The 27,178-nt window shown below is 37.0% G+C and overlaps 1 protein-coding gene across 1 annotated transcript in view; it reads right to left on the bottom strand.

Annotated features, from left to right (window-relative positions):
- Positions 1 to 12,828: 12,828 nt before the first annotated feature.
- Positions 12,829 to 27,178, bottom strand: part of fgf22 (fibroblast growth factor 22) — a 35,457-nt gene continuing 21,107 nt past the window's right edge. The window contains exons 2-3 of the mRNA XM_015398702.1: positions 18,480 to 18,583; positions 12,829 to 15,301 (exon numbers count right to left, since the gene is read on the bottom strand). Coding sequence (XP_015254188.1) covers positions 15,107 to 15,301; positions 18,480 to 18,583 — 299 coding nt within the window. The 3' untranslated portion in view covers positions 12,829 to 15,106. The remainder of the gene's footprint in view (positions 15,302 to 18,479; positions 18,584 to 27,178) is intronic.

The following is a 27,178-nucleotide window of genomic DNA, read 5'->3' as shown; positions in this document are numbered from 1 at the left end:
TAATTGACAAAGAAAAGCTACATTTTTCACGTCATAACAGAAACAACAACATACTCCTCAGGATTTTTACTCAGGATGTATGTTAGAACAGAGTCTTTGTAGGCCTTCATAATCTTAACACAAACATCTTCTCATTTCATCCTATTGTTTATTTCATTTCGGCTTTTGACTTGCAAAACTCTTTTATCTTTTTTATTTTCACACAAGCCATGCATTTCCTTGCAATGATATCTGCTATCTCTTCATGAGATGGAACAGCGGTCTTTGAACGAGATCTAGGTGACAAAGCTCAAAACTTCAACCTATCTCTGTATCTTGGCAATCTCTGTTACCCTAGTTTTAAGCCACTGATTTAAACAAAGATATATTTTTTCTCAAATGTGAAATTAAGTAAGCAGTCTAATGGTGTGTTTACATCAAACAAGATGCTTTCAATCTGAGAAAGGGATTTACATCTTGTTCCTATGTAGGTGGCAGCTCAAGAAGCCTGAGAAACGAAACTATGTGAAGGACATGATTTTAGTACAGTTGAAAAACAGGTTTATAGTGATTACACTGAAGCGGGAGTGAAGCAACAACTGCAAAGGATGCAAAGCAACAACTGAACAGGGATTAGATGTGGCTGTGTCATAGCGTAAAGGAATGTCGTAGAGTCCAGTAGAGCGGAGTTGATTTTCACTCACTGAGGCAAATGAGTCCTTCACAATGACATGGATATTATGTTAATTTTTTTAATAGTTCCTCTGTTTTTGCAAAATTTTTCTTTTATGCAAACCTTGAAGCGTTAGTTATAATAATAATTAAACTTTATTAATCTCACACTGTAGAAATTCACCTCTGTATTTAACCCATCCCATTGGCGAGCACTGGGCTGCTACTGTGCAGCACCTAGGGAGCTGTGTGGGCTTAAAGGTCTTGCTCAGGGACCCAGAGTGTCAGTCCGTGGGAGTGGGGCTTGAGCTCAGAACCTCCAGCCCCAAGCGCAATGCTCTAATCATTAGGCCACCACTCCCCCACAACAAGTAGTAACTCTTTCTCTACAGATCCTCCCTTGTCACTGTAATTTGGCGCCTTTTTGTATACCAGGTTCTTATCTATCCTTGTCTCTTCTGTTTGTTGGACCCTTTTGTCTTTGTATTCTGATCCATTCATACTGTGGGATATGTTCTGTATTTGTAACTTTTTTGTTTCTCTTTTCTTCATTTAGTCATTTGTCCAATTACTTGCTCCAATAACAATTATCTGGGTTCCTAAATCAGCTCTATGAGGGGCTGTTAGGGACATTATTCTGAATTTGCTCTCGCACACAAAACTGAAACGCTTTCACAAACTTCGAAGAAAAGCTCTTGCAAATACTACTAAGATGCTAAAAAACACACCACTAAAACACTGTCTCACACACTGAACACACAGACATGTTACTAAAATACTAAAAATAAATTTACTTACACCAATGAAATAGTCTCACACACTACTAAAAACTTTCAGAAGCTCGACTGAAACGCACTCGCACACCTCAATAAAGTACACCCTACTGATATGATTTCAGTGCAAGACTGCACGCAACACTGCATGCAAGACTGAAACAGAAACTGGCTAAGAGCCCCTCTGCTTGGCTGTCTCTTCTTGGACGGAGCCGCCTGTGGAGCCAGTTGACTTTGTATCTCTGCTTCTTTTTCTATGTTTGCACCCCAGTCGGTTTTGGCAGAAGGCCGCTCACATTGGTTCTTTCGGAGGTTTTTCCTGTTAAAAGGGAGTTTTCTTCTCCTCTGTCGCTATGAGCATGCTTGGTGTGAGCTAATGCTGAAGAGTCAATGAGTCGATAAAATCAGCTGGTTTTCTTTATATAGAAAACTTTGAACCAATCTGACTGCATGAGCTGGTTGAAGCATCTGTCTAAAGTGCCTTGCGATGAAATGCATTGTGAATTGGAGCTATACTGTATGAATAAACTTAATTTAATTGAAACATTCTCATACTGCTGCAATCTTCACATACTAACCACTAAGAAGCTCTCATGCACTACTGAAAAGCTCACACACAAATAAAATGTTTATTTCAATTTATTTCAGTTGAAGTGCAAGTTGCTTCAATAGACCCAGAAGTACAAGAAGAAAAAGTGTGCATTTTGAGTGGTAAACTGATGGCGGCCCAATACCTAAGAGGAAGTGGAGTAGACATTTTTGAAAAGGACCCAGATGATTCGAGGAAGGCTTGCTTTACCTGCTTAAAAAAAAAAAAATCTTAATATGACAGTATGCATGAACCAAAATCCATTTGTATTTGATAGTCTGTTTTCCCCATATCAAACATTATTCTTTCATGTAGGTTGAACGATGTTTTTACCGAAAGATTAGCAATGCACCAAGAATCTACAGAGAGAAGATTTAGCAATATTTCTCAGGACAGGCTTTACAGTCAAGTTGAGATCGCACATGAACTTTATTATTGCTTAGTCATTTAAGTAGCATGCACAAGGGCGTTTCAGTATCATCCGAATTAGTGTTTCAGTTACGTGTGTAAAAGCTTATAGCTCTTTAGTAATCTTTAAAAACTCTTACGGCCCCTTAATTGCTCCCATCCTGGATGATGGATTGTCTCTGTTTACATCACCCAACAGTGGTTCCCAACCTTTTTTTAACTTGTGTACCCCCTTCGATATTTAATTATACCATGAGGTACCCCCTCGATCAAACCTGTTGATTGCTTTCTAAAAATAGAAAGTACAACTGAGAAAAAAAAGGGAAAATATTTATATAATTTCCTTAACTTTACATTTAATTCTCAGACGTTATATTCTTTTCAATAAGAATAAAAATAATATAAATATGTTGCCTGGAAAGTTAATAAGTAGTGAAACAAATGCAAAAATAAAAAAATTTGGTTACAAATCTTTAAATTGGAGCTCTTCTGAATAAGTCCACTGCACACATTCTGAACTTGAAAAATCAGGGAAAAAAAATAAAATTGAGTCATTTTTATTCTGTTTTCATCATTCACTGTGCTTAATGAAACACCTGACCTTCTCCTGTATCCACGGCAATAGGATGTCTTAGCCATCGATCCTTGCCTTCAGCTGCTTCGGTGCCTTCTTTTCTTGTGACTTTTGCATTTGTCTCTGTCTTCTTGCTCTCACTCGCAGAGAAGTGGTGCGAATGCACAGCACCAATACCTACTGTATTCTCTCGTGTAAATGTTGTTAAGCACATTTTCTTTTTATCTTTTTGGTTGATAAAATCAAGGTTAACCTTGCAGTTGGTTCCCTACAGAGCAAAACCTATCCCAGCCCTATTTTATTGTATGTCTTTATCTGGGAAGTAAAATATTAAATGTTTTTATGTACGCACTGCAATGAAGGGGGGTGCATTCAAATCTTTAAAGATTTGAATGCACAGATAAGCCTCAAAATAACTGCTAAAATATCTGCAGTGCACAAGAATCACATTTACATTTATTGTGTTGTTCCTTTTAAAATCTGATTGAATTCATTAATTCACAGAATAAGCCTAAAAGAAAGTTCCCCTGACTGCTACTTTATTAGGAATTCTCTAAAACACCAGTTCTCTATATTCTAAAAAAAAAAAGAAAAAAAAGAAAAAAAAGAAAAAAAGACTTCCACTCCCTGACCATCAGAGGGAGGCATTTCTCTTCAAGAGAAAAGTCTCAACCTGAGAAACTAAACAAGATCTAGATAATTGCGTTATTTAAAAAAAATACATAAGTGGCATTTAAAAAAAAATTAATTAGTAATGTTTGTTGGTATATCAATTGCTCCTTAGTTCATGAAGTGTATGAGTTAGTCATGTAAAAAGAAAAAGTTCAAAAGCAACATAGTTTTTTTTAGAGTACAGCAACAGTCAGTGAAATGTGGAATAGGTTTGTCAACAAATCATGTCATTTTTGTTCTTTCTTTAATGTATCATCACCGAAAACTCTTTGGAAAAGTTTATTTTTCTTTTTCTAAACTTTATTTTTAAGATTAAAATAATTGCAGAGCTGTGACTTTGTCAACATGAAACCTCTAACCACACCTTCAAAGCGATATTTGTGTATCAATTATTTAAGCTTTAGATATTATTAGCATTAGTGGTGTAAAACTTTGTTGTTTCTTCTGCAAAATGACTTTGTTTTACAAACTAGTCATAACCATAACTTCCAATTGTCTTATTTGCTTTTTCTTACAAGATGAAGTTAAGTGCAACTATGCCTAAGGGAAAACGATGACATGCATTTCTAAATATAAACTTTGAAAAAGTATAGATGACAATGTTTCGTTTTTTATATGTGTAGATTTATGAATATAGATTATATGTGAAAATATATGTGCCACAAATATTGAATTATTTGATTTTGTGAAAATCAGTCATTTCCTGATTATTACCCACTGATTAAGTGTACTCAACTTAAGGTTGGATTTATCATAAGATTTATTTGTTATTTAATTCAGTTTTTGTTTACCTTAATTATATTTACCCAGTGTTACAATTTCTGTAAGGTAAGCCTGAATTTGACAAAAGCATCCCCTCTACACACCCAGTTAGATCTCGAGGTCCTAAATGTTGGTTCCTCATTCAACAACCTGATGACAGAGCAGGAGGAAGGAAACTGACATTTGCTTATTGTCTGATTTTAATCCAATAAAAACCCTCACACCTGGTTTATTTCAACCCTACCCACAAGTAAATGGGCAGAATTTGACATAGTGCAGAAATGCTACAGTAGATCATCCACCTGTTGATCTTTAAAGTGAAAACAAATATCACCACACTCTCAGTGACAAAATGCAGAGTCCGTCTGGTTTCTCCAGCATAAAGAATTACTTCACATAGAGTGGGGCTTAAGAGGGCAGGGTGGACAGGCTTTGGCACAGTTCTGGCTTTGTGCTTTGCCGCTCTGCCTTTGGTCTTTTCCTCTTCCTAATGGCCAAAGACAACCTCGCATTGATGACTGGGATTATTGCCAACATCTGTCTCAGCTGACCAAATAATATAGATTGAATCCATTCAGGCTTCTATTCATTTTGTATTTTTTGGCAAAGCATCTTCCTGGTAAAGAAATTTACCAAGAAAAATCAAGGTTAAAATTGCCTCCTGGCTTGTTTTCCAGAAAATGAATGCAGATAATATACAGTACGAATTACATATATTGATTAAAAAGGCATATTCCTAACATGTTAATTCTCCATACCCGGTGCAAGACAAACTGCTACATAAGATATTTGCTGCCTACAGTTATCATCCCCTGTTAAAAAAATGTTTTAGTTTCTGCAACATTTAATTTCCCTTTGGGATTAATAAAGTATTTTTGAATTGAATTGAATATAACCATGTTAATGGTGGTACATCAGGTAAAATGTCTCTATTTAAACTATTATTGCTACAATCCAATTTAATTAGCTGAGGTCAGGAAAAGAGCCTTCAGACTGCTTTTCCAAAGAATTGACTGATGTCATCAAGCCACTTTGTTTTTATTTGATGTGCATGTTAAGGGTTAGAGTCTATTTGGAAGTCCCATCTGCTCCAAACCTTCACTTTTCTCTTGATATCATGAGATGTTTCTTCAATATATTAAAAATATTTCTTTAATTTGAAGAGCACCAAACTCTGCTGGAATGTAACAACCTCAGAATCATGTTTACCTTACTGTTAGCTTGGTGTTCCTATCTTACAATCTTCATCTTTTTTCCTCGAAATATTACCATGGGGATATATATATAGCCTCATACCTTGATTGTAGTTTTAACAAACCACATGACAATCCAGAATCAACAACCTGATTCTAACCACCTTCAGCCAGCATCCTCAGAAGGTCTTCTACATTCGCAAATTTTGCCTTAAAAACATAATCTGAGAGAGACAGAATACCATTATGGCTGCACATTCCCATGGGGTTCACACTTGTTTTTATATTTTATAGTTACCTGGAAATCATACTTAAGGATTAACCAGACTTATAAAAGTTAGTAATTCTCTTTTCAGTTTATTAGCTATTTCCCATCTAGTATTCTATTATGTTGTTTAGAGGAGAACTGTGTATTAAGTGGTGCATTAAAAACCATCCACTGGTGTGCCTGCAAGTGATTTTTTATTGTTTTAGATTTGCTTTGAAGGTAGACTTCATTTTCCCTCTGCAAGAAAGCAAATACTACCACTTGAATTCTCTAATATATCCTTCATAAGACCAATGGCCTCTTTCACAAAATCATCTCTCCACTTATCCCTTAACCTCAGTCCCACTGTAACTGGCAAAACTGCAAGCATCCAGAGAATTCAGGGTGTGGGGCGTGGAATGTTACATACCTTGTTGCAGAATGATATGGCAAGAATTAGGGGGAAACATGGCACAGGTGACACTCAGGGCCCGTCCACACGAAGACGAACCCTGGCCTAAACGCACAAATTTTTCACCAAACCAGCCTCTCATCCACACGAAGCCGGCGTTTCGGGGGTCTGTAAACAATCTTTTTTTTATTCAGCCTTCAGAATGGGAAGATTTCGAAACAGCGTTTTCGCGTTTCCATCTTTACGCTCTAACCCATTTTTTTTTTAACACGCATGCGTCATAGCATCGCCTCTAAACACGCATGCGCGACACAGTATCACAACAACAATGGCGCCGTTGCTGCTAATGCTACTCACCCTGCTGTCGGGCTTACAACAGAATCTTCTTCTTCTGGAATATCTCCAGGAAGAACAGAGCAATATCGACGACATAGTTCAGCACCTGAATTTGACTTAACCACGAAAATGGACCCGCAGGGCAACCATGTATAAATATTAGTGCACATGCCCAACATTTCGTCGCTTATTTTTGCTTTGGCACCACAGCGCCACTTACAGGCCTGGCATACATTTTGCAGCGATTTCATGCATTCGTGTGGACGCTCACATTTATTTTACGTCTCCGTCTTTACGGCAAACGTTTTGGAAAATATCAGCGTTTCGTGTTCGTTTTGACTTCGTGTGGACGGGGCCTCAGTGGCCCCAGCTAAACTCTCTGCTAAGTGGCCTCAGACACTAATCCACTCATGATAGAACACCCTCAGTCCAATGGCTCGGCAGCAGCCTACCATGACTGTCCAAGCAGCACACTCACAGCTTTGGAGCAAAAATGAAAGGAAAACATCTCCAGAGGGAACTTTTGTTTTCATAAAATTGTATTTCCTTTGCATGTATTTTATGTGTGATGAATCAATTTGTTCATGTTTCCTTTTACTCTTATTAAATATTTTCTTCAGACTGTCACGGCAAGAAGGTCAGTCTTTTTGGAGAAATACACAAAGACATGAAAGAAGGAAACATTTTGGCTTTCTTGAGTAACATTTTCTTTTAAGGTGAGTTTGGAATTAACTCAAATAACTTGCATCTTACTGTAGAAAAATGAGGTGAAGAATACCAGATTTTCCTCAGGATTATTCACATTACTCAGTCAGTGGCATGAAGAAAATGAGGGCTATAAGAACAAAGAAAAAACTGGCAGTATCTTCAAAAAGATGAGAAGACTGAATTATGTGAGACAGTCAAGAGTTTGATTGAAATACTGAAGGAGCTGCATAGATTACTGAACGTTAAACATTGGACTAAAGTCTCTTTCTTACTTTACTGTGATGACAAGTTATTTTCCTGAAATATTTTTTCCAAAGACATATCCAAAGCTGAAAATCTCTCAAAACGCTGTGCAAAAATGTCTCTGAGTAAACAAAAGAGAAACTTGTTCAGATCAATAGTGCTCCACCAACTGGTGCTGCCTTTAAAGAGCTGCTTTGTCACTCGCAGACGGCACAAGTGAGGACATGATTCTTCCTTGCTGCCAGTGACTCAAGATTCTTGAAACTGTTTGTAACCATTTGGTTTAATAAAATATATCCTCACTTGTGGTCACAGTTATTATCCTTTGCACTAATGAGCAATGTTAATCCCTTCTCAGCTGCAGTTCTCTGTGTCGATGTACCAGGGATAGAAAAAGGCTGTATCATCTCATTGTTGATGGAACAAATGACTCCCCGCCCTGCCAGACTCATCTCTCTGATGAGAGCCACAGAGTGATAAAGTTTTAACCCCAGACAGAGAGGCTCTCATTCAGGGCTGCTGGAAGTAATTGTGATCAGGGGGTTCTGTGAATTTTTTTTTGTTTGTTTTGTTTTTTTTTGGACAAAAGACCTATGAGCCTCTAGGCCTATTTAAAATACAATAAATAAAAATATATAAATAGATTGAGATTTAATACTTTAAGTTAACACACAGACATCATTAATCACATTAATCAGTTCTCAAGTAAATACAGTAAATGAGCTATTAATTAAACTTCACAATACAAAAAAAAAATCTGTGGCTTTAAGCCAATTTGAATAGTCGGCATTCATGAAAGGGTTGTCTTTCTTAAATTTGTCTCTAGGTATGACTTTTTCTGACTGCTTCAGCCAAACGAAACACAAAGTATGATCAGTCTCTTCCACATAATGCAGCCATCTAGCAAACCAAGCCAGTACCACAGAGCGAGAGAAAGTTTCCTTACCACAATGCTGTGCAGGAAATGTCAAACTAGTTGGAAGGGTTTGTCTAATCCACTCATGCTAGGTTGGGTTGTGGGTGCTGGGGCTGGCCCCGCTGATGCCATCAGAGGTGGGTGAGAAGTTACGGTACCAGTGTTCTTCTTCACTGGTGGTGGTTTTCCAAAAAAATTCTAAATGTGTTTCTGTTATTAGATTATGTAAAGTTACCAGTCTGCTGTCGCGAGCGTGATACATCTTTACTCCTTTTGACGTTATCATGACAACGTAACTTCTGTGAAATTGTGTTGATTAGGCCTCAAAATAATTATATTAAAATCCAAATACACATACAATATTACAATATTGTATAATATAATATATTATATAATAAGATAATAATAATATATATACAATATTCATAAGAAATGTAAAAATTGTGCAAAGTATTTGTAATACTGGCGAGAGGGACATTTTTAAAAGATGTCCCCTCTAAAGTGATTTGATTCAAATGACTGCATCATGGTGGCATTATGCTTTGGGGATGGTTTTCTTGATGACGAAATTGACTTCTTTTCTATCACTAACTAAAGCTACGTCAAATCAGTAGAAACAAAAAAATACTTAAAAAAAGCTAAATTAAAGGTTTGGAATGATTTAGTCAGAATTCAGAAACAAGGTAAATCTGGGAGCAAACTGCTTGGCTCAGCCAAAGATGGCATAGACATTATGTTATACGTAGAAATAGTTTTTAAGAGTATTTATCGCTTTTGTTTCTAATTAAAGGTGGGATTTTTTTTTTTAAGGGATATGTACACTTTTGGTAGCCACTGAATTCTTCTTAACTGAAAATAACTAAACAGTGTGCTGTCAACTGGAACAAGGTGAGTAAAAAAAGGACAGAGGTTCCTTTATTTTTATTCCTTGTACAGTACTTCTTTGTGTTGTTTTTGTTTTTTATCTTTTTTAAACAATTGTTTAAAAGTAAAACACAGTATTACACATGGGTCCCAGGGGTGTACTGCTCAGAATAGACCTGCAACAACATTAAAAAATAATCTCTCATAAAAAATGACCTAATATATATTTACCTAAACTGAATCATAGTCTAACTTAAATAACATACATGCACCTATTATCAAAAACTCACATCCCCACTCATCTGCCGCACACCTTTAAGTCCATCTATTCAGCGTTATGGCTCAGGCTGTTTTTGTAACAAAACAAGCTCTAATCCTAAATTCAGGGAGCTGTGAATGTGCCTCAACAAATGGCAGACAAATGAGAAGGATTAGCAAGGGCCTGTGAAAGAGTGAAAGGTTTGCCATTGATCTACGGTGGTCCCATTCTCTTTCAGGGCCACTCGGTTTGAAAACCCCACAGAGTAAGAGCATACAGGGCCACTCCAGAGCCCCCTAGGCCACCGAGATACGCACAACAGCCACAATTAGTCTCAGGAGCTGTAATAGCGATTCAATAAGCGCTTTAAAATTGCGCCTTAGTCCGATAGACACCACCACCTCCCCTTCAAAACCCCTCCCAACTCTTCCATTTTCATCTACATATATAAGATCGGTATTATGAGTGGCGAAGGGCTCTTTTTTTTTTCTTTCCCACCCACCACAGTTCTTTTCAGCCTCTGTGAGAGGAAAAAATGACCACACAGGGTTTCAAAGGTTTCAGAGGCTATGGTTTGTTGTCGCTGAAGCAGCATGACTTGTGCCCCTGTAGATTTTGGCTGAGGCCTTCAAAATGGGTTTCTATTATTACTTTCTTCTGTCACTCAGCTGCAAAATGAGGGTTAAAACATTCAGAGTATCCTTTTCTAGAAAGCCTGCTTTTGGTGATTTGAGTAGAATTAGTCATGTGGAGTTTTGATGCCAATGAAAAGCTATTAGGTTTTGTAAATGAGGTTTTTGCTAAAGACTGTGAATCTTCTGCTGTGTAGGTGCAGACATGAAGTTGCAGCCTATCTTGGACCTTACCAGGTGTTTTCTTTCAAAACATGAGTTCAATCTGCGCCTGAATATCTTCTGTTCTGATGTAATGGTGACACCTGTGCTAGTGACGTTAAGGAGGTAGGGAAAGAACTGTCAGATGTACCACAGCACCATGTTTTAAGGACATTCTTTGTTTATTCTGCACAGTGTTTAGGGTATTTTCTTATGCTTCCAGATCAAAGACCAAAGCCTTTGATGAGGGCTTCCATAGAAATGTTGCCAAAGAGCAGATTCTGACAGGACAGTGGTAGAGCAATGATAATTACAGTCCCCATTTACTGTCCCTGTACTTGGCACCAAAAGTCAGTCACTATCAAAAGAGCAGGAGAAAAGAGAAGTTCTTGGATGGTGTGAGAAGAAGAGAGAATAGACAGACTACAAAAGAGAAATAAAAAAACAGAAGAGGTGAATTAGTTCAAATATAAGCGGAAAATAGATTACTTTCCACCATGCAGGTTTTGTTTATCTACAATTTCTCATTATATTTTTCTGTTTAAAGGAATTTATTAATTTGTTTATATGTAAGTGTGAAAGTATATAAATCCAACATAATCTTAAAATGCATGTAGGAAGATCAACTAGGCTGATGTGGATAATTTTCTGTGCATAATTTTTACAGGAGGTTTTCAGACAGTATTTGAGGTTTAAACATTCCCAATAAGCAGAAACAGATGATGACTTCTATAACATGAAAATAAAAAATGCTCTTAAAATTACCACATATTTAATGAAATCGTATTCCTTAGTTTAGATTTCCTTTTCTTTAGCATTTAGTGCAACTTAAATTCTTAACCTTTAAAGCCAAAGTTTACCTAAAGCTGTTATTTTAGATTAATCTCTCAAGCTGCTAACCAAACAATAACTAAAAAAACTTTGGACTTAAAATCAATAAATAATAATACAAAAAAACCTTTTTAACAATAAATATCTTTCAGTTTGAAAAACAGGGAACAATAGTTAATGTTTTCCTGATGGCAGTTCCACTGTTCAGTTATATAAGTTCCAGACAGCTGTGTCTTCTTTAGTATTTTTCATTTGTTCTGATAAATACCTCTGTCTGGTGTAGGCAGAACCTACTTAGTATAATCAAAAGAGGATTAGCTGATGTAACCACAAAACAGAATCCATGTTCCTTCTTAGTTTACGCCTGAGGGGAGTTATATTAGGAATAGACAGAATGCCCAATAAAAGGTTAACTTTGCTTGGTAACCACCGAGAAGAACATCTAATTGGCCTATTTTTCCCCACAACAAAATACAACTATCTTGGATAAAACTCTCAACCAGTCTGTAGTCCATCCATCTTCATCCATCAGAGTTGTGGTGGCTGCCTATCTGCAGCAGTCTCTGGGCAAAAGGCAGGGTACACCCTGGACAAGTCATCAGTCTATTATAGGGCAACACAGAGACACAATCACGCACCGACACCCAAGGAAGATTTAGAAAAACCAATAGACTAGTCATGTATTTGGACCCCGAGTACCTGGAGAGAACCCACGCTGGCAAGAGGAGAACATGCAAACTTCATACAGAAAGATCCCAGGCCCGGAATCAAACCCAGAATCATCAAGCTGCCGTGCTACCAACTGTGTCACCGTGCAATCCCCCCATTCTGTAGTTATTATATATAAGGTGTTTATCTCAGTTAGTTAGTATTCTGATTATATGAAATGTGTTTGTTACCTATACCACTTAAATTGGACCTAGTTTTTACAACATTTGCATACAAATTATTTTACTAAATGTTCCCATACTAAATTCGGGTAAAGAGCTTTTATTTACTCTGCTCTATCTACATGGAAAATTCTGCAAGGAGACTAAAAACTTGTTTTTTTTTACACCACATTATTAAGTCCAGACTGAGAGCACTCTAAGAAGCCTTACATTTCATTTTTTTAAGACTGTGTTTGTTGTGTATTGTTTACTGTAATAAGACTTGTTGCCACCGACAGAAAATGATAAGCGTTGGTTACTTGGCCAAGGGTATAACCTGGCCTTGATTTATCTGTCTAACTGGTCACTGCGCATGACTTTCACCTGGTATCAAAGCCTGCCATGCCTTTTGGAAGGGTTGGCTCTTGCTCACCCCAAGCTGGCTCTATTTATTGTTGAGACTCCTCTCTGCTCGCTGGAAAGATCACCAGGCTACCTGCAACTGAAAAGATGCTTCATGTTTAAATTATATAACAAAATTTTATCCAACAGGAGATCTTCTGTGTGAAGGATTCTCCTGCAGTGAGTTTTGATCTCTAATGGGGATCTTGTAAACATTAAACAGTCAGTTTCAGAGACCAGATAAGAAGTCACAGGAGAGATAAGAAAGTTAGCGTGACTCATGAATTTTCCAGATTTTATTTGGGTTTTCCAATCTTGCACGAAAGCACTCAAATGACTTAGCTTAAATGGAATTTAGGATTGTTTTCTATGAAATAAACGTATATATACAACCGACCGATAACTGAAAACTGCTACATACAGTATGCGGATCACAAACGTACCAATATCCAGTAGTAGTATTGTTATACAAACTGAGCCAAACAAAAAAAAAGGTATACAAGTATTTTCTTAAAGTCCAACAACAAAAGCAAAAATAACAATATACATCAACTTTGACGGTTAACGAGTAAAAATAGTATTAAATATTTTAAATGTTCTATCAGCAACAGTTGTGTTGTCTAGGGTTAGAAAGTCCTTACAGAAAGGCCATATGTATCAAACTATTTACTACCGTACTTAGTTTAAAGTTGATGATGGTTTGATGTGTCTGCTGACATGTTCAGTATGAGAAGCCAGATGACATGCTTCATGTTTTATGTTCATGCTTTCTAATATATTATCAAAAGGCTGAGAATGAGGTCAGATCTGACAGAAAGGAGCAGAAACATACGAAGGAAGTTAAAGGATATCAGCAGTTTGATGACTTGAGTCTCTGCAAGTCTCTGGTACATTTGCTGGTCATTTAACCTCCTCATCATTTTATACTTTTGCAGATTTTAGTCCTGACATTTTCTAAAGCAAAATGGTGCCATTTGCCATATGGCATTTTGAATCAACCATGCATAAAGTAACATATTTAACTCCATGATGTAAGGTTATCACAGTCATATACTCATACATATTGAAGTAAGTTTTTGACTTTAATAAATGTTATTAAAGTTACTTTGGTTTTATATTCTCTCAAATTGCATGATTAAATTGACTGAAATGGAGATACCATCAGACAAAAATTCAAACTGACCAAGTGTCTAAACTGAGAAAAATTAAATTTTAAATTAAGTTCAAAGGTTAATTAAGATTAATGAATGATAGATTCAATTCAAATCTAGCTGTGTGTTTTAGTTTAACTTAGGCCTACTGTAAGCAAAAGAAAATAACCTCAGGCCGGAAGGCTCTGGGTCTGATTGCCTTTTCATTAATCCATAAAGCCAAATTTGTACGTTTAAACAGGCCAATTTTATTCCCATAAACTTGAATATTTGCAAACCTTTCATGTTATTTATTTCCCTTTTATGGTTTTTTATTGTACCTTTAATTTGGACTAATTTTTTTGTCTTGTCCATTTTTAATCAAGCTTGTTTTTAGAGCTTCTGAACCGTCTAAGATAATTTTAGGTGACGCAAAGGCAAAATCCTTTCTTTAGACTATGAATATATGAATAGTGCATAACACCAGTTTGTTGTCCCAGTGGTCAAAGTGGGAATACCAATTTACCTCATGGTTGATGAAAAATACCATTGAAGAAGTTCCATTTTATACCATTTCTTGCCTCTTTGCCAATACTAATAAAAGGGCCAAATGACCAGCACTGTACCCCTAATGTCAGAGTTTGAACCCTGATTTTAAAACATTTCCCTTAATCTACTTTTTATATCTTATTTTGGGTTTGAAAGTGGGAAATAAATTAAACCATGGGAAGTTCATTAGGTTGTAGATTTGTTTACTGAAAGAATCCAGATTATAAAATGTGCCATATGTAAATGTACTTTGTACCTTATGAAACATTTTTATGCAAAATATTCATTACATATTTTAGTTTTTACTTTAAGTGTTTTACTTGTTTTTTATCTCTTAATTTGGCTTAAAGAAATTAACATTTCCTAAGATGGAAGCTAAAATTGTTTTGAATGTTGGTTTGTTTTAATGTAGGTGGAAAATATCTGATTGATTTTTGAACTGAATTACTAAATATGTTTGGTTTAAGAAACATCTTGAAATCTTCTTAATAAAAAAAAACAGTAAAACTCCAATGTCTTCTCCTTCCTCTCTGATTTAAAGCAATATCATAATCGCTTTTGTTTTAATACTTTTGACAGTAATTAGGTCTCACATATTTCAGTGCAGTTCACATACACTTATAAGTGGGAAAGTTGCAGAGAAAATGCAATATATTTAGTTTCAGACTGCACTGTATTATATTAACCTCATCAGAAAATGTAGAGAATAACTTAATAAGCAGATACTCTAAGTCTAAAATGTTACAGACCTCAGCAAATGTACATTTATGTAACATGAGGATGGATAAATAAAGAGGAAAGATTGTTGTCTCATCTAGATCGGCATCAACTCAAGAGGACTGGTGAGCCAAGCAGCTGCCGATAAGAGTTCTGACTCGGACACGCCTAAGAGGGAAGCATCGGCAGGAAGTGAGTGGATGGGTGCCTTCGTCGAGCCTTGTGACCTCGCCGTGGTTTCCCTCGTCCATTTAGAGAAACAAACATCTGCCTGCCACCATGCTTCCAACGAAGTGAGGCGTAGGTGTTGTAGCCGTTCTCCTCAATGCGTTCTTTGAACTTGCAGCTTGGGCTGTACTTCACCTACAGTCAGACAAAGAATGGAGACGTATAAATGATATTGTAAGAGGAAGGTCTACATACAACACTACAGGGGAGCGTTGACCTAGTGGTTCTAGCAGTGTGCTTGTGCTCTGAGAAGGTTACCAGAACCCGGTTCGATCCCCAAAGCCTGCACTCCGAGTTCCTGAGCAACACCCTAACCCCATACTGCTCCCCGGGCTCCACAAAATGGCAGCCCACTGCTCCCCAACGGGATGGGTTAAATGCAGAGAGTGAATTTCCACATTGTGAGACAATAAAAGGATTTATATTACATTACAATACTTTTTAAAGCTGACAGATTTTCATGCTCTGCCATAAAAGGTTAGCTTCTTTGTAGTCTAAATAAGAGAGTCTATAATTGCACTGACAGATTTTAATGGCTTTTTTTCTACCTCAAATAATATTTTCTTTATTAAAAATGAACACATGCCCCAACATTGACCATAATAAATGAAGCAAACATTTTCTAAGCTCACTGGTGACTTTGTTAGTTTCATCTTGCCAGAAAGGGATGGAACCCTCTTTTGACTTGAGACTTTGCCTAATTTGTTGGGGCATGGATTTAGCAAGGTGTCAGAAACAAACAATTTTTAATTATTATGATCTATGTTCACGCAAAAGCATTAAACATTTGTTGTATTTGATAAAAAACTGCTGACTGCTGAGGCTACTGAATTTTTGAGAACCATTTTTTATACTAAATAAACTACTTCACAGTCATTTGAAGCTTTGTGACATCAAGCATAGCCCTACAGAAGACAAGAGCAATGGTCATAAAGTGGTAGATATTGGCTGTAGTTAAAAAATGCTCAATTGATATGCCCAAAATACCTTTATGTCACCAGTCAATCATCATGTCATCATGTTAATGCTGAACTCACTTGATGAGATGACGGGAGTCTGGTGTGCTATTGCTTGGTTTGGAAAGAAAACCTGCAGCCACACAGCCCTTTCTGGAACCAGTTTGACACCCCTGGTTTAGGTAGTTAACATTGTGTTACTTCTTGAGCTCCTTGGGTTATTTACTGTCACAGGTAGGTGCTACAGCCAGGGAGCTGGTATGATTTTAGGAGGGTCGGCCCTCACACGCTGAAATTAGGACCGGTCCACCGAGCAAATGCCTGGTATAACAGATTACCAATCCAAGGCTGATATAGATTTTGTTGAGTTAATCAGACTGTAGGGATTTGATTTTTCTGTTAAAAAATAGAAGTGGACCTAACATGTAATTTAAGAATTTGCTCACCCTGATTTCAGTAAAGCTGGGCGTACACTGTGCGATTTTTTTCAACCGTTGCACACTGCTACTGCTCACACTGTATGACGAAACCCTGAGTTCACAGCTCACGATTTATGTTCGGCCCAACGCGATCTACTTGCTCACACTGTACGTCTAAAAACTACGTCGGACTCAGCTCCGCATTGAGATGGTGCTGGTCTGACTTGTTTATCCGGAAGCCTTTTGAGTAGAAGAGGAATATGAAGCTCACTAGAGGAACGCGCTGCCTTGGAAATTTGTGCAAGTTTGTGCTGAAAGCCCTAAAAAGAAAAGGTGACAACATATTTGGACAAAGACATGGCTGAGCAAACGTGGCTACTACGGTCTGTCAATTTTACAGAAAGAACTCCATTTCACTCATTGCATCCCTGCCATGCTGACGTGTTTACATCTGAGAGGAAGAAGAAAAAAAAGAGTCCTTATTTACGCATGCCCACTGAGCGATTTGCCCGTCGTGGGCAAATTGCTCAGTTTATTCAAACATGTTTGATTTTCTCCCGACCTCACGATTCCTGATCGAGAGGTGGTCGTGAGAGGCTGATCACAGCTCATAACCCCCTGTACACTACACGACGCACAATCAGGCTAAAAGTTGGCCTGATCGAAAAATTCTCGCACGAAATTCTCTCCCTGAAAATCGCACAGTGTACGCCCTGCTTAAGTAACAAGCATCAACAAGCAATTGTCTTCCTTGGAACTGGATACTTTCTGTTTTTGTGACCCTTCTCAGTAATTCATCTTCTGCTTATTGCTAAAGGTTAACGTATATCGCAACAATTTAGTCTTCAGCACATTCATGCTGCAATATGAATGCCTGATTTCCAATAGTGTTGACAAATATGATAGGATTTTCCTGAAAGTGAATGCTAAATGTATTCAAACATTTGAAAACTTCTGACAAATCTGTTTTTGTCAGTGGTCAGAATTAGCATTTTCTTTTTATTTACCATCTTCTTAAAATAGAAGTTTTTCTTATTAAGATATTTAGTTGCGAGACTTTTTGATGCTATGTTCCAGATTATCATTATACTGTTAAAATAAGGTACAAAAATACCAGGTTAATCCAAACCTTCCATAATTTTCTTGTGATCTCTGGATTCTCAATGTATTTTATTTCATGAAAGGTTTTACAGTAGTGATTAGGGTGTTATGTTTCACCAGTAATTATCTGCCATTATTTATCTTGTATTACAAACCACCTAATACATATATAATCATTTTCCTAACATTGCTGTATATTCTGTATAATATGTATAATCTGTGCATGTAGCTCCCATATTCGTATTTTTATTTATATTTATACACAACCTTTTACAGTCCCTAACTATTACTTTTTGCTTGTACATACACCTGTAATAATATTTATATCCTGTATAGCACGTCTGGATAGATGCAAACCACATTTCCTTGCTTTGTACTCGTGACAATAAAGTTGAATTCTATTCTAATTCAATTCTTTTCTATTTGTTGTCTGGTATTTCTTTCAATATGTAAGTGGCTGTAGTTGTCATCACACATTTAGTGTCAGATTTTATCAATGAGAGGTGATTATTTTTTCTAAATTTGTGATGTTAAAGTAACAAAGAGAAGATTCCACAGAAAAATGTGAATGAGCGCAGCTTGGTCTTTGTCCCTACATGACGTTTTTTTTTTTTCCTTTTCATCTATTTTAAAAGTGTAAAGCTGGGTATGGCTGCAGGTATTGTCAGTAGTGCACCAGGTGTATAGCTGTCATTGAAAGCAACATTCTGACCTCTGTTTGGATTATCTCATGGAGGATTTTCCTGAAATCTTTCTTGTTTACTCATCTCACACTCCCTTTGGCCAGAATTTGAAGTATTGACTTCAAGAAACAATATCATAAAGTTGGATACGCACCGATCCAAAGAGTGTGCCTCTCTTGGACATGGCTAAGTACAGCCCAGTACTGACAGATTTGATGGCAACAACTCCCACACTGACGGATCGGATTTCCATCAAGCCTGAAAAACAAAAAAGAGGGGGACAAGAGTCTGGGTTAGAAACATTAAAGCTGTCTCTGTTTCACCATCAAAGACCTCTCTGCCTTATAAGGACATTGAGGTAAGATCTTAAAGGACATGGCAAGATATAATGTTGCCGTCTTCCCCTCGCTAAAAGGATGTGTACAATGTAGGTTCTTGATATTATGCAAATTCTGTAGCACAAAAACACCTGCAGCACATCAGAGTCTAAACCTTCTTGTTTTATGTCTGCCCTGCTACATACATCAATGAAAACCTTTTTCTTTTCTAAATGTGACACTCTATCCTGATCCCACCAAGTGTTGTTTACTAAAGGAAATAAAGCCTGTTTCTCAGCTCTTCTTAAGTGGGCTCTCTAACCCACTTAGTGATTTCAAACAAATGCCACGTGGTCTGCTTTTTATCTGCATAAGAAAATAACAGCTGCTGCCATGACAGGTTTGTTTTTAAGGTCACCTCAAAGCGTTCTGAATAGACGTCGATTGAATGAGATAATGATCTCTTTTATCTTGCGTCTTCCATTTGCAGGCTTACACCTTCAAAGACACCTTGATACAGTTGCCGATATGAATGATGTGAATCTTGTTCATTACTGCAAACCATGCAGGTATTTGCCGGAAAACTAGATCAACCCTTTAACTTCCTTGTCAACCCCAACCTTCATTTGCTCAACCAGACAGTTAAAAGTTAAGATCTAATCCATACTTGTACATAGATTATTTCTATGGCTTTTGTAATTAGGTATAAGCCAAAAAGACACGGTAAGGCTTTGGTGAGATATAGCTCAAATTTAAACCATCCATTAAAGAATAAATAAATGATAACTACACCATTTTATCCCAATCGATCATGGGGAGAGCATACATTAATATGTTAGTATCATATGTCCTTACTTAAATAGAGCAAGAAATAGACTTTTTAGAGAAAACAGCATCAGGTTTTATTTTGCATTCCCTCACTCACTTTCCATTAACTTTAATATGGGTACTGTACCTTTGTTCAAATGTTCTAATTAATGGGAAGCTGAATTTGATCAAAGATACAGATTGTTGCAAAAACTATTCACACCCGCTGAATACTATCATATTTTCTTAATTTACCATAGTTGATATATGTAATTTGTATAATTTTGTAAACCAACAAAACATGTTTTTTATGTGATATATATTCAGTCAGTATTTCCATGGAAAGGCCATTCTATTTTGCCTAGTACTGTAGCTTAGGCAGATTGGATGGAGAAGGTCCTGATCTACTGGAAACCAACGTCAATCTTAAATGTTTTTGCACACTGATTTTCTTTTTTTTTTTCACAGTGAATAATGGTTCTCCCTGTATTTTGCTCCATCCCCTCGTCCCATCAACTCTGAGCAACTTGCTGCTTGTCATGATCTGATTTCTGGGCTTTTTAGTTCTTTTCAAGTTTTCTGTTCGGCTTTACAGTAACATTTTGATCTTCATTTATTCTGTTTTTGCTGTAAAGATATATATAATTTTGAATTACTGCTTAGTTTAGCTTCCTTTGTGTTTAATTTAGTTATTTATTTATTTCCTGCAGTAGTTTACTCTAATATATGTTTTTTTGTTATTAGGTTATGTTTTCCCATTGCATATTAGTTATTTAAATTTCTCCAGGCCCTTCCCCATCCTCTAATTTTCTCTTTTGATCTTTCTGTTTCATATTCTATAGTCTTATTTGTCATTCTGTAACTGCCTTTCAGTTGCCCATAGAAGATCCAGTAGCAGCTTCCCAGTCACCCACAGTAGAGGTGGGTCCATTCAAGAGTCAAAATCCCTTCATAGGTCTGTCCCCGTGTCATGGCCCTTTAATGGGCCAATGTCCAAGTCTGAACCTTTTAATAGGCCTTCTTCAGAGATTACTGAGCCCTCTACAGAATTAGGGCCTCTTAGTAGCCCCTCTCCTGAGCCGGAGCTTCACAGTGGCCCCTGTCTAGAGACCCACGAGCCTGCTAGGAGTCGCTGGTCTAAAGACCCCTGATCTCACTGTGCACCATCAAGAGACTGTAACTGTAAAATTTTCTCTCCAAGGCCCCTCCGAGGGCACTTTTCATTTCCAAGACTTTTAGAGAAAGCCTTGGAAGCCATCTGCAGCGCCTCTTGGCGAGTCCTCAGCGGCACCTCTTCGTGGGTCAGTACTGTTGCAAGTATAGCGTCCAAGGTTCCTGTGCCACAGGCGCCTCCTCTACAGAGACCCCTTTGCATCGTCATCCTCCCTGCCATCCTCCAGATACATTTTTTTGTTGTCACAACCTAGACCCTCTGCTTTAACATCAGGCACCTTGCTTGGAGGGGGTCCCTCTACAAACCTCAACAAACCCAAACACTGCTGAAGACATGAAAACATGATTTGCTGCGGAGGTGGTTTTTTCAGGGCTATCTATTGAATTTTTTTATCATACATTCTTTCACCATGAATGTCAAAATGTTGTAATTTGAGAACTTCTTGAACATGTTTGCTGTGTTCCCAATATGGTTGTGGCAATCTGCAGGTGGCCTTTTTTATTGCTTTCTTTGAGCTGTTGATTTTTCTTTAACACGCTTTTCCATGTAGCCCATATTTGTGGAGTGCAAGCCTATGGCCATGTCCCAGTACCCACATCATTCTTTTTGCTCAAATCGTTACATGCATTAATGAACTGACTTCCACGAAAGCTGCTTAGATGTATGCTCAGCTGAAGTGTCAGTGAAGGGCAAAAAAGGGTGTGCCAAATCAATCATCACCCATCAATAGGAATGCTCAACTGAGAGACAATGTGAGTATTGGCATATGGCTTGATTGTTGTTTTGTTGACATATTCTCCCACCTGAGTTGTGCGTCTCTTTCAAAAGTATCATGGTCTCTTAACAAATCCAACTCTGATCGTTGACGATGTGTTGTGTTACCAGCCTTAATTATGCTTTTTTACCACTAATCAATGCAGCCTCCACAGAACAGCTTTGTGGAGGCTGTTAACACAGAGGTTGATTGGATCTCTTCACTGTTTATGCATCTCTTGGGCCCTCAAAATTTTAGAAAGAAACAGACATGCACCCCCATCTTTGTATTATGAATCAACCTCATACTTCCTACACTTTTTAGCATCACCTGTTTAAAGTGAGCTCATTTTTTTTAGCTAACTGTTGATGAAGAATCTAAGTGCTCTTATCGTTCTTTCTACTCTGACAGGGATGGGTAAATGATGCCTTGTCTCAGGTCTGGGACAGCTGCAGGGAGCCAGGAATGCTTTGGTTTAGTTCATCCAGGTACCTCTCCAGATGCACCCTCATCATTCCTGCACTGCCTCTGATCCTTGGAGGAAACATTAACCCTTTAAAAGGTTTTTTCCTTTTTTTTTCCTTCTTTTTTTTTACAAGCTGTGTTTACAAGCACCTGGTGTACTTTGTGGTGACACCTGGAGCATGCCAGGGACCTGTGAGCAATAAGCTGAAGCTTGGTTGATAATATAGGGTCTTGCAAGGGTTTATGGGGTATTAGTTCATTCCAGTGAAAACCGCTGGTGCCTGAAAGTGGTGGCAACAGTAACCGCCAACATTTGCTGTTTGGGCTCCAGAATTGAATTTGATTTGTCACATTTTTACACCTTTTTTCCTTAAAAATGTACAACTGGTTATTGAATGTCTCTTTTGGGGTTTGAAACATAGAAGAGTGCAGAAAAAAATTGTGATTTTATTTTATTTTTAAAAAACCCTTTTTTGTTTTTTTTTTTATATTTTTCCTACCTGTTGGATTTATCTGGTGTGGCTTGTTGAAAAAAAGATCTAAAGAAGTGAGAGGGGAAATTCCCACTCACGTCAAGGAATCACTTAGACCCTTGACGCTTGACCACACATCTATAAACGCCAGGGAGATCCATATAAATCACAGGCCACCATTTGAAGAGTCTTACCATTGTGTGTATTTTATTTGGGCTTTACATGAAGAAAAGGTGCCTCTATGATGTGTTAAATATGTCTCAGTTAAATCCTGGGTTAGCCTGGGTTAAATCAAACCAGGTATTTAAAAGCTGTGACAAATAATACATTTATTACTAGTAAATACAAAAAAATACTCAGCTGATCCTTTAGATGGATAAGTTGAGTATATATATTGTATATATTTTGTATAATAATGATATAAATAATAATGATATATATATATATATATATATATATATATATATATATATATATATATCATTATAGTAGCAATCTGTCACAATCCACGTCTTGACCAAGCTCTACTGTTTGGCACAATTCTTCCCTTCTTCCTACTGTGATTTTTCTGATTATGGGGTAATCTCTTATCCTGGTGACCTAACAGGTGTCTGTCAGATCTAATTCTAGTCCATTCAGAAAAAGCATTTTTTATGGTTATTAGTTTTCATCTATATTTGGATGCACTATGGTAATAGAAACATTTTATTTTTTTATTCAACCATTTTGTTATTGATAAGAAATTAGATTAGCATCTTTAAAAAGCATGATATAAAATTATTAAATTATCTAAAATGAGTATTGGTTTTGGAAAAAAAGAATAGTATGGGCCTCTACCTTATGATTAAAAAAAATCTTGATTTGCATTACAGAAATGAAATTGTTGCAATAGCTGATGATGACCAGTTTCTTGTCTGTATCTACAGATATGTTTTACCATGTGTCTTTCGTGATGAAGTTGGAAGGTCTCCTTGTTATCATCCTTAACTGACCAGAATCCAGTCAGCAATGTGACTTTGCTACTCAAAAGGTTACTTGCAGTCAGAAGAAACATCCTAATCAAAACAGGACATTTAAAAATGTGATGCCTTTGTGTTTAAGAGAACCTTTGATCCTCCTTAACCTCCAAGCAAATGATAGCTATTGCTAAAGAATATAAATAAGTAGAAAAACAGTCAAGAAAATGTTTTATCATTATGAGACGTTTTAATGAGTTGCGGAAACAATTTACATCCACTTTCATATTTGGTGATGATTAAAAGTCGGGGAATTCTCTTAAATGTATTTAGGGAAGAATGTATATTATACTTTTATTAAATTGTGCTTTTGTTTTGAAAAAGTATGAGGATTTTTAAGCTAATAAATAATTCAGTAGGTTTGGATATCTCTATGGAAAAACAAAGGGAAAAAAAAAAACAACAACTATGAGAATTAAATAAATCTTTTGCAATTGGATCCAAAGGTCAGCACTTGCCTCATTCTGCAAAGCAAGTATCAACTGATGGCCCTATTGAGCAAAAGAAAAAAGGCACTTTTGGCTCCCCACTTGCAATTGGCAAGATCTCTTAACCTTTGACATGTTTTGGCTGGGACTGTCAATAAGCTCAAGCTGCCATTACAAGCAAATCCTGCACTATACGTGTCTAGTCAACTGTGGACTGGCCATTTATTTCTCCTCTAAGGGATTTTTAAAGCAGAAAACGTCTTTTACCCAGACTCTCTTTTACTCTTTCTTCTCTTTCTGTCGCCTGTATTTTGGACGCTAGCCCATCGTTAGATCATTGAAGCCTTTTCTGACCTTGAAAAAAAAAAGGACAGAATGGAATGAAAGAGACACTCTCCCTTGGCTCCCTTTTGTCAGAATCCCAGTGTGGGGATGGGGAAGATGGAGGACAGGCGGGAGCGCAGGGTGAAGGTGCTTTTTGGATGATGGTGGGTTTGGTTGTGGGGGAAGGTACCCCCGAACACTGCCCCAATCAGGTCTTTGTCGCTCACCTGTGAGGTGAAAAGCTTGGTAAGATCTAATTAATGAACAAGTGCTCTGAATGATAGACACCTTGGTGGAGCAAAATCCCTCCTTCTGTGTAAATGGAGGCTTTCACACCCCTGTTTGCTTTAATATAAAATTTTCTACACTATTTAATTTCTCTGCCCCTGTAGCAAACCCTCTGTCAATGGTTTCTGTCTCGACCGGAAAAGGGCATGGGAATTATGCGTTTACATTTTTTTTAGAGTTTTGTTGCTTTTTAATAGAAGACATTCTTCTAGTATTTTTTTTCAGCCCTTCTTTTTTGAATAAAAAAAGAAAAAACGCTTCTTGGCCTGCCTGGCCTAATGGCTGTGACCACCACCTTTGATCTGCTATTACCGCCTTGAAGGGTCTGGTAGTGGGCGAAACAGCTGCCCATGTATCGCCGTGGACAAAGGATGCCTCACTCACTATGGCTTTAAACACCTTGAGAGATTAGCATGAGAAACAGCAATAGCAAGGTCTTTAAAGTGGCAAGATAGGAATACTAGCATGTTTAATCTTTTTTGCACAATAATAGCACATTGTGGAATTTGTAGGAAAAGATCTTTCCAGACATAAATTTCTAATTTACACATAATATAAAGTGTGAGATTCTTGAACACTACAAGTGGAATAAAAAAATAATAGAAACGTATGTAAGGATACGCCAAACATCTGACCATGGTCAAATAACTTATTTTGTAATTATGCCAAACACTGAGTGGATTCATTCAAAAATCTTACTTTGAGAAAAAAGTAAAAAAAAAAATCTATAAATCTGTCGAAGACACCATGAGTCTCATTATTCTCGAAGTTAGCAAATATAAAAACAGTTGATAATAAAAACTGAACAAGTACTTAAAGAGTTTACTGAGATTTAATATCAGACCGAATGCTTTTCTTTGAAAATTGAATGCTTATATCTGTGTAGCTACATTTCTGATTAGAGTTTGGAAATACTTACTTTTCACACACCCCTAAAGACTCTAAAAGTACAGGTAAAGTTTTTGATTGAAAAACCACAGGAAAAATAATTGTAAATTTAAAAGCTCTTATCAATAACACTGTAAGGATTAAAGGTGGTAAAATCATTGTTGCTTTAAAATACGAGTTCAATTTGCAAATGCTGATCATGCTGGTAAAATCATCCCCTCATCAGTTGTAGCTCGTTGATTGCAAGTAACCTTTCGTATTTCATGACAGTCTGTCATTAGAGCAGGGGTCTCAAACTCCAGTCCTCCAGGGTCGGTGTACTAACACTTTTAGATTTTCTTCAACACGCCTGACTCCAATATGAGCTCATTAGCAGAGCCTGACTGCTGCTAGTGTTGCAGTTAAGTTATTTGGTTCAAGTGTGTAGAGCGAAGGAAACATCTAAAAGTAGCAGGACACCAGCCCTCGAGGATTTAAGTTCGAGACTCCTACAATAATTCAACAGCGGTGTGTTTTTTTCCAGGTTTGAAACACAGTCAGCTTATTGGGCTTATTAGCCTGAAATATGTAACCAGACGCCCCTGTCAGTTTTGTTTAGTGACAAATAGTAAGTCAGTTAAACATTCTCCTTCCTCAGTTTTATTAAACCTCTGGCCAGATTGCCTTTCACACCAAGCAGTGTCCTGTTAGATGTTTCTTCCTGTAAAAACAGTTTTCCTTTCCACAGTGTTGCGTTGGATTAATTTTGATTAGATAGTAATATCTGTTTTTTCTTGCAAGGATCCTTAAGTTTGAGGGAGAATAATTAAAATGATCTATATCACACTAAATTCACTTGAACTGATCTAAACTGGACATTTTCTATACATTTGGGCAGATATCAATATTCACACATCTACATTGAATATGTGAAAACAGTCAAATCCAAGGTTCCTGAGGTTTTGATACATTCTTTATTGTCCCCATCACTTTTTGAGTATATTAACAATGCTTAGTATAAAAAAGGCCTCTAGACAAAGATTAGCCTTTCTAATGCTTGTGTTTCACAGCTACCATTGCAAGTTAAAGAATGGCTTTTCAATAATAAGAAGAATAAATATACAATAACTTTTTATTGTGGTTTTAAAGCCAATATTATATTATGGATTTTGTTGGGAATGTGTTGGGAATGCAAATTTATCAACGTTTTTTCCAAACATCTGGAACTCTTTCTGTTAAAAAAGGATCACAACCTTCCCTGAAACTAAAGGGTAAATTACTACCTCCCACATCTGTCACGTGTGCATGGCTGTAAAGGTCCACAAGGCATGAAATGATGATCACCTTCCCACGTCTGTGTCAGTCTGCCCTACAACTTTTACAGGCCTGTTAATTGCACACTTGCAGCATTCGTGCCAACAAGCACGTAAATGTGTTTGCCAGCAAGTCCAAGCCCGATTTTTAATTAATTTCTGGCGCGCTTATTCATAAAACAACAGTAAGGTGGGTTGTTTTATAGACCTCCTTGCAACACCCAATGGTCATCTTTTATCTTTGATCTCATGCATGGCACTGTTCCTGTAAAATAGAACAGAGCCACAGAAATTAACTTTTCTGAGAAAAAAAATTATTTTGGGGGCTAAAAGAGACAAGCACCAAGGGATTGTTATTTTGAATTTAAGTTAGGGAACTTTGAGTTTTGAGTTAGAACTGAATGGAGTGTCATCAAGCTGATTTTATCAGTTAAACATTTCTGAAAGTAAGTATAAGTAAGAAAGCCAAGTACAGTGCCTCTTATTGTTAGTATTATACCTAAAGGCTGTATGCCGGTTTGTAATAATGCACATTTGGTTTTTCATGTGTTTCAAATGTTTTTTTGTTTTGTTTTTTTACCTTAAGAAAAAGCCAACGTAATTACCTAGGTGAGTTGCAATGTGTTA

Source organism: Cyprinodon variegatus, unplaced genomic scaffold (genome assembly GCF_000732505.1).
Source record: "Cyprinodon variegatus isolate N-32 unplaced genomic scaffold, C_variegatus-1.0 Scaffold954, whole genome shotgun sequence".
Lineage (NCBI taxonomy): Eukaryota > Metazoa > Chordata > Actinopteri > Cyprinodontiformes > Cyprinodontidae > Cyprinodon > Cyprinodon variegatus.
This window is presented reverse-complemented; position numbering and strand designations above follow the sequence as displayed.